We start from the raw sequence: 8,990 nt of genomic DNA on the forward strand, positions 1-8,990 counted from the left end.
TGGACATTTTAAATATTTATACACTTTTGCCATGGTTTTTCCGGGAAAACAAAATGTTTTTTACAAATTTGCCATGTGATCAGATATGAAACTTGCCATACTATAAACAAATTTCATAAACTTGCCTTGTGACTAGTAGTCCCAAAAATGCATTCCACCATGATATATACATCTGCCAACAATTTAGATTGCAAACTTTGTCTATACTTGCCATGTGATCTGTGCAAAAAAATTGATCATCAACATTTACCATTTTTAAGAACATGACTATTTTTAGTTTGTAGCATGTCAATTTTTTTACTTGATTGGGCATGGCAATATTATCTTTTCTATTTGCCATTGCAGATTTACGTTTACTGACATGGCAATTTTACCTAAATCGCCATGAAAATTTTTAGTGTTGTTGCCATGGAAATTTCTACTTTTTATTTTCCATGAAAATTTTACAATTTTTTGCCATGGCAAATTTAGTTTTACATACATGCCAATTCTTTTACTTTAGTCGATCGTGGCTAATTAAACTCACTTTTCTATTTGCCATGGCAAATTCACCTTCATTGACATGGCAAATTTACCTATATCACCATGGCAAATTTATTTTTTCTTGCCATGGTAATTTCCACTTTTACTTTCAACGGCACCTTCACACTTATTTTGCCATGGCAACACTATCTATACATGGCAAATTTACTTTTACATACATGTCAAAATTTTACTTTAGTTGATCATGGCAAATTAAATTTGATTTTCTATTTTCCTATGACAAATTCACATTCATTGACATGGCAAATTTACCTATATCGCCATGGCAAATTTGAAATTTTATTTCCATGGCAATTTCTACTTTTATTTTCCATGCCACCTTCACACTCATTAAAATTTGCCTTTACATCCATGTCAAAATTTTACTTTAGTCGATCATGGTAAATTAAATTTACTTTTCTATTTTTCCATGGCAAATTCACCTTCATTGACATGCCAAATTTACCTATATTGCCATGGAAAATTTTACCTTTTATTGTCGTGACAATTTTAATGTTTTATTTTCCATGGAAAATTTAGATTTATTGCCATGGTGATATTATCTATACTACCATGACAAAATATCTATACTGCCATGGCAAAATTACTATTACATACATGTCAAACTTTCACTTTGGTCGATCACGGCAAATTATTGTTTATTTTGTCATGCCAAATTTAACTTGCGTGGACCATGATTTTTTTAATTTTAACCCTGGCAAAGTTGATCTCATTCTTTTGATAGCACAACAGAATTTGGGCTTTTATTTGTCACAACAAAAAATGGGATTTTTCATTTGTTTCATTATATTGGGCTTTTGTTCCTTTTTCTGTTTTTGCAAGGAAAAGGCCGGCGATGGGGAGGCTTTCGAGCTGTGGGGTTCCCCTGTCGAACGAAATCGTTCGTGGAGGTTGATTCCTCATACCGAATTTCTTTTGGTCTTGGAGGTCGCTAGGGTGAACGTATGCGCGTTATTGCCATCCTTGTTTTAAGGGAATGAGTAGGATAATGAAATAAAAATATTGTTTTGGTTTGGATTATTTCAAGTTACTCTATGTATGCTGATTTTTGTTTTGTTCGGCATCAGTTGAGATTATTCAAAGAGGTCTACAGAAAATCAAGTGGGGTGGTGGATGAGGAGGAAAAAACCGAGGAGGAGGTGAGATCAACCTACCTATGCCCCTTTTAACAACAGAAGATATTGCTTTACTCTATGACTTTTGGCTTTGATGTTAGCGGTGGTTGCGGCACCTGGTTGGTGTTTGTGCAAGAATTAAAGCATCTACATATGGACTTGGCAAAATTGACCCCCTAAACATATGTGGACGCGTGGGGGCTCGGACAGTGATTGGTCACCTGTCATTTCGCTGGGTCCGCAACCGTCTCCCTCACATCGTCCCTCCCTTGATCTATGCTATCCCGGTAAAACTCTGATCTAATGAAGCTTCCTCTTCCTGCCTTACTCCTTAGACACTGGACAAACAGCAGACAAAGGTGACAGATCAACGCAGCCGATAGGGTAGGGGCGGTGGCCTGGTGAGCGCCTTACCTGAGCGGGAGCGGCAGCGGCAGCTGCAAACAATGCCCTAGACCCTAGTGCAAGGACACGATCAAAGAATCGAGGGAGCAACTAATTAACGAGCACTCCTTCGGGAGCCTCACAACAATCAGCGTCATTTGACGCGCTCTCAGTCATTCGCCACATGCCGCGCTCTGGGCGCTCCCTCTGGATTTTGTTTATTTTTTTATTTTTTCGCACGCGTTTTCGGCTTTTTAAACTGTTTTTTTTTGTTTTTTTTGTTTTGGTTTTCCACGGTCTTCCCTAGCTTTTCGACTATTTTTTTGAAAAAATAATTTTTTTGCGCAAAAAACACATTTTTTTGCGAGAGTCACGGTTTTGTTTTCGCGAGAGGCACGATTATGCTTTTGCGAGAGGCACGGCTGTGCCTCTTGGAAACGAAAAAAAACGTGTTTTTTGTTTTTTCCTTTCGCGAGAGGCACGGTTTTGCTTCCGCGAGAGGCACGGTTGTGCTTTCGCGAGAGTCACGGCCGTGCCTCCTCGGAAACGAAAAAAACATGTTTTCTGTTGTTTTTTCTTTCGCGAGAGGCACGGTTTTGCTTCCGCAAGAGGCACGGTTGTGCTTTCGCGAGAGGCACGGACGTGCCTCTTTCAGAAAGGAAAAAAAATGTGTTTCCTGTTTTTTTCTTCCGCGAGAGGCGCGGTTTTGTTTCCGCGAGAGGTATGGTTGTGATTTCGTCAGAGGCATGGGCATGCCTCTTTCGGAAAGGGAAAAAACATGTGTCCCGGTTCGGTTTTTTCGTCGGTTTTTTCGTCCGGTTTTTTTGTGAAAAAAAGTTCGTCAAAACCTATCAACATGGGATCTAGTTTTGAAGAGCTCGACGCGAGGAATCCAACGGCGAAAGCGGTTCGAGATTTGGACGCACGGGTTAAGAGATAAAATGTTTTGAATAAACGGATCTACGAAAAAAGGGAAAACTCCCAGGTTGCAACAAGTGGCGCACATACAGCGCGCCACTTGTCGTAACTTGGAGGAGTTGGAGTGATCTTCGCAAGGAGTACTCCTTAACTAGTGATTTCGAAGAATCGACCGCATGAGGCAAATAAAGGCCATAACCACATGACAATGACATGGGCTATTGGGCTTCGGTTTAGGAAAGTTATTATATTAGTATATATATATGGGCTAATTTCCCTAGAAAAATCTTATATGGGCTAATGATGTGATTATCTCCGGCCAATTAGCACATCTACAGTTATACTAATGCCTGCTAGAAATTGTTGGCGGGACGAGCGATTGGCAGGGGTCTAGCCCCTGCTCGCCCCCCCCCCCCCTTGTCTCCGCCCTTGGAGCCGGAGCACCTTTGCGTCGTTACAGCGGAGGCGTAGTGCGTTCGTCTCCGCTATGGAGAGCGAGCGGCGGAGGACCGCCGCACGGAGCTCCTCCTCCGGATCAACCATCGCGGAGACGCTGGACTGGCGGGGGAAGGTGCATCCGCCGCCCTCTCCCTGACTCGCTGCCTCTCAGGCGTCCACATCGGGGTGGGGTAGGCGCATGTCATCGTTGCACGATCCGACATGGTAGGATGTGTTTGGTCAGCCCCATATCCGTCTCGTATCTGCCTTAAATATGTGTTGGATATTAAAGGTAAGAGCAACTCTAGCAGACCCGCAAAATCCCGACCCGCAAAACGCGTTTGCAGTTTGACGCAAATCTCGCTTGTGGGTCGAGAACGAGCGCGGCCGATCAGAAACCGTACATGAAACTGCATAATCTAAAAAAACAGATTTGCGGGAGAAATTGCACCATAGTTGTTCATCACATACTACATATATTACATGATCAAACACTACAAACATTAGTTCATGCTACATACTACATTAGCACTAGTACTAGAGATGGTGGGGATCTCACGGCGGCGAGCTTGCGACCATGGACGACGCCGTGGAGGAGCTCAATCCTCCTCGCCGGAGCTGCCGAGGTTGATGTACTTCTCCCTATGCTCCTCGTGGATGCGCCACCACTCGTCGTCCTTCTCCTTGACGGTGAGGTTAGCCGTGCCCGCATGCTTGAACACGAGGTCTTCGAGCTCCTCGTGGTGGCACTGGCGCTCCGCCTCCTCACGCAAGCTCCGCTCGGCAATGGCGGCCACAACCGCGTCGACATCGGCGATGAAGTCCTCCGGCCCGATGACTCCGCGGATGCCGAGCTCCTCGGGGTCCTGCTTGACGGGGACCTCCTCCGGCTCCTCCGACCACTCCCTCTTCATGGGGAGAAGGCCCGCGCCGGAAGAGGAGGAGCTCTCGACGTAAGAGAAAGATCTTACCGTCGAGGACGAGCCCGCGGCCGAGGACGGCGTACGGCCGTGCCGACGATCGTATTCGTCCGTCTCCCGGACGCAGAAGCTCGGCGGCGGCGCGAGGCCGCGGTTGGTCCACTTCCTCACCCCGCGCTTCCTCGCGCCGTCCGACCGGACGCGCCGCTCGTGCTCGGGGTCGCTATCGCCGCCGGGTCTGCTCCCGGAGCTGCACATGCGGCCCCACATGGCGGATGAAGACGGAAGGGGCTCGCCGGCGACGAGAAATGTGCGGTGGGGAGTGGGGAATTGCGCGAGGATGCGGCGGCGGGGGATAGGGTTTTGACCCGCACACGCGTCGCGAACTCGTAGATATACTGGTCGGGCGTGCGGTTTGCGGGCCGCGGTAAATATTTTTACGGGCCGGGTGAGTATACGGGCTTTGTCCTAGCCAAAAAATCAGGCCGAGCCCGTATACTCGCCGGAATTTTATGGATCAGGGTCTTTTACGGGGTCTGATAGAGATGGTCTAAGGAGAGTTTGAGGAGACCGATTTTGTCGTGACCGGATCACTGACAAGTTCGTTCCATCGGTGAGCCCGGCTGTAGATGCTCTTGGAACTAGTTCACCCCTCTTTTTCGTTTTTTCGCAGCGGGATGCTTTTTCTCTTCTATCTTTGTTCCGTTATCTCCGACACTGGAACCCAATCCATTTGGATCGAATGAAAAAGAAACGTCAGTCTGTGGATCAGTCACTGGGCACCAATCACACTGTGGATCAGTCACTGGGCACCGTGATTGGTTCGAGCAATGGCGGCATCATGGTGCGAACGGAGATTCGTGGCACCATCGCGCCAGTGCGTCACGCCCAGGCGCGCCTCCGAGCCAACGGGCCGCGACGGCACGGCGCACCGCCGTACCGTCCCTCCCATCCCGGCGCGCTGCGCACGCTGCGGCTGGCTGCCTCGTCCCGTGCCGTGCCCAGAGGCCAGAGCAACCAGCCGCCGGGCGCGAGGGCCAGACTGGCCGCGGGTGCACGTCACCGCCCGCCCCCGCCCACCCGGAGCAACGGGCTCGACGCGTTGGTGCCGGGCCCCGTCCCGGCCCCGATCGTGGGTGCCACTGCTGAGAGGGCGCCGTGAGTGGGCACTTCGCTTGCGCTTATCGCCTCGGGCTCGGGGCGGCCTGGCTGCCACGGTAAGGTTCCTGTACGTGCCGAGAGGAGGGAGACCCGTCGCTGTGCGCAACCACTGCACGACCGCTGCTGGTCCGCGAGGTGGGCTGCACGAGCGCCTGGGACCCGGCCGGCGACCGGGGCGCTCGGTGCGCACGACACGGCACCGCGCGCGTCGTCTCAAGGGAGTAAAAAAACACAACGACGTCTCGGGTGGCGGCTGGTTCGTGGTACTCCTACGTCGTATGCCCGTACGTCCGCGCGGTAGTTGCCGCCGGGCGCTGTGCCGGGGGTCAAACAAAGGTGGCGGTGGCGCCCCCGCCACACCGCTCCAACAGTCCGCGCCACCTCACGCACACCGTCAAATGCCGCCACACCGTAAAATGCTGCTCCACTTGAGATGGACGGCTGGACCTGCTCCACCGACCGGCCCCCTTAAGAGCCACCCCGCCGCACCGCACACGCACGTTCGAGCTACACAAACCAAACGCCTCGTCCGTCCGTTCCTTTCCCTCCCTCCACCGCCGATCGATCAGGGCCAGCTCGCTCTCGTTGGTAGGTGGCATGCAGGAGCCCGGGCGGCGGCCGTTCGCCGGCGCCGTCGACCTGCGCCGCCCGAAGGGCTACCCGGCGCCGTTGGCCGCGCAGGCGCAGGCGGAGGCGGTGGCGGAGCTGGCGACGGGGGAGGCACACGGCGACCCCTGCCCGCGGTGCGAGTCGCGGGACACCAAGTTCTGCTACTACAACAACTACAACACCTCCCAGCCGCGCCACTACTGCAAGTCCTGCCGCCGCTACTGGACCAAGGGCGGCACCCTTCGCAACGTCCCCGTCGGCGGCGGCTCGCGCAAGAGCTCCTCCTCGTCATCGTCGTCGTCGTCCAGCCCCAAGCGCGCCAAGAACTCCAAGCGCCGCCGCGTCGCGCCGGCCGCGCCCCTGGAGCCCGAGGCTGAGCCCGGCGCCGACGCCCCAGCCGCCGTCGCCACGACGACGAAGGAGGCCGCGGCCACCGAGGACGTCACAACAGCTGGCGATACCGCCGCAGCCCCTGCGGCCGACGGGTGTTTCGCTTTCACGGCCGGCGAGCCCGACGCGCCACCCGCGGCGGACAGGTGTTTCACTTTCACGTCCGGCGAGCCAGACGCGCCACCCGCGGCGGACGGAGACGGGTGCTTCGCTTTCACGGCCGGCGAGCCCGACGTGCCGCCCGCGGCGAAGGGAGACGGGGGCCTCGCTTTCACCGATCACCCGTCGGTGGCGCTCGGGCTCGGCGTGGCGGACGACGCCGGCGGGAAGGAGCTGGCGGACCCGAGCCCGTTCGAGTGGCCGTCGGGCTGCGACCTGGGGTCCTACTGGGTGGCCGGCGTGTTCGCCGACACCGATCCGGCGCTGTTCCTCAGCCCGCCGTGAACCGTGGTCGTCTCGCAGAGCTCCACCTGTGAGCTGAGCACGGCACGGTCAGAGCACAGCTCGAGCTCCCCAACCTTCTTACTATCATCGTCTGGCCGGATTCCGGCTAGTAGTATTTGGAAATTTTCATGTCACCACTCACCAGAGGGGTCGATCTAAGAAGCCGTTTGTTGTAGTGCCTGATCGGAAGGCTAACCTAGAAGGTGAGGTGCCTGTATAAACCAGTACCCGGTCTGATCACGGCGTGTTTCAAGCCCTGAAAAGATTTCCCTTTCGCGATTAGCGAACTACCACTACTACTCATTTATACTACTACTTGTTTGACTCCTCCCCTGCTCTGCTCTCTACATATGGTATGAGATTTTCATCCTGTTGCTCCTGGATCATAGTTGCTGAAACCTGGAAATGTACCTGTAGCTAGCCAGTACTTCGCTACTAGCATACCTGATGCTTCTTGCTCCGATGAAGAGAGGAGAGCGTGCCGACCACGTACAGGTACAGTACAGCACAGGCATGTCCAGATGGTTCATAACTTCACGTACAGTGAAGGGCAGTACAGCACAGGCATGTCCAGATTGTTCCATAACTTCATCATGATCCGGTCCGGAATCAATCGGCGACGTGAGCGGCGAATCAAGGCGGCATGAATTCGGCCGCGTCGCGTACCACCGAGGGCGGGCACCGGCCACGAATTATTGTCGCCCGCCCACGAATTATTAGATTCGACGAATCGCAGCAGCCGGAACGCAACGCGACGTCGTCGAGGGACGGGCAGAGGATCGGTTCGTGTTCGGTTGGACGTCGGCGTCGGTCGGCGGACCTTAAATCGATTTCAATTCACGGGCGGGAGCGACGCGGCAGAGGCCGACAGCTCGCTCGCTCGCGATTCCGACGGCGACGGCCCCCGGCCCCGACCGCGACGGGACGGACGCGCGCGCCGCGTCAGGGATGGGCCGGGCTCGGCGTCACGTGTCGGTCGGCCCGTCGATTCGGCCGTGGTGCGGGCCGACGTGTGCGGTGGTGGACCGCGGAAGGGGAGGGGGCCCCGTCGGTCGACGTCGATCGCCTCGCCGGTGACACGACCCGGGCCGGGCGTATGTACGTACGCGGCTGACGGCGACCCGACCGGCTCGTCGGGTCCGGACGTCTGGGTCGCCGCCGACGCCGGCTGTTGGCGCGGGCGTCGGCGTGACGGGTTCTGGTGGATGGGTATGCGGTCGTGTCGTTTGACAACGTGCCTGGTGGTGTCGATGGATATCGGTCGTCCGAGCCTCGGTGGTTTCGCGCTGAAATTCGCGAGCAACCTTGCCATGTGTCTTGATCAGCGAGTGCGGACCATGTTCGATGCACGGGATTTTCTGAAAGTAGAATACTGGCTCTAGGGCTGGATTAACGAGCTGCTCGGCTCGTTTGGCTAGTTATCATTAAGCTCATTATCGTTGAGCTCATTATCATTAAGCTCGTTAATATTAATGAGCGAAAATGTCTATTCCGCTCGGTTCGTTATGGGTTCGTTATGCTCGTGAGTGTTCAGGAGTGCTCTGCTTGTTAAGATAATAAACAACATGAAGAATCTCATGATCCCATAAAAAATTCACAATGGAATAAATTAAACCAGGACGTAAAGGTAATAAACAACACAGAAGAATCCCATGATCCCATCAAAAATTCACAACGGCATAAATTTAACAAAGACATTTGGTTCCTAGCGGCTGGCTCCTAGTTGACTCTTGGGTCTACCGGCGGCTAGCTCCTACGTCTAGGAGAAGTGCCGAAGTGGGCTAGGGTGCTGAGCCCCTAGGCTCGGATAACTAACAACTCTTTTGTTAGTGGGCTGATTTGAACAAGGGGTCTCATGTCAAACTTTTGAAATTAGCGAGCTAAACGAGTTAGCTCATGAAACTCATTTGCTCGCTCGTTAAGTTCGCTAATCTTAATGAGCAAAAAACATTGTTCAGCTTGGTTCATTAACTAACGAGCACGAGCCGAAACGAGCCGAACTATCGAGCGTTCATTATGCTCGCGAGCTTCGAGCTTTTCGTCCAGCCCTAACTGGCTCCGCCGATTC

At 53.3% G+C, this 8,990-nt stretch overlaps 1 protein-coding gene across 1 annotated transcript; it reads left to right on the forward strand.

Moving 5' to 3' along the window:
• Positions 1-5,916: 5,916 nt before the first annotated feature.
• LOC123112295 (dof zinc finger protein MNB1A) lies at positions 5,917-7,250 on the forward strand. The gene has a single exon (XM_044533246.1). It carries the CDS (start codon positions 6,077-6,079, stop codon positions 6,920-6,922), a length of 846 nt encoding a protein of 281 aa, XP_044389181.1. The 5' UTR covers positions 5,917-6,076; the 3' UTR covers positions 6,923-7,250.
• The last annotated feature ends 1,740 nt before the right edge of the window (positions 7,251-8,990 follow it).

Source organism: Triticum aestivum, chromosome 5B (genome assembly GCF_018294505.1).
Source record: "Triticum aestivum cultivar Chinese Spring chromosome 5B, IWGSC CS RefSeq v2.1, whole genome shotgun sequence".
NCBI lineage: Eukaryota > Viridiplantae > Streptophyta > Magnoliopsida > Poales > Poaceae > Triticum > Triticum aestivum.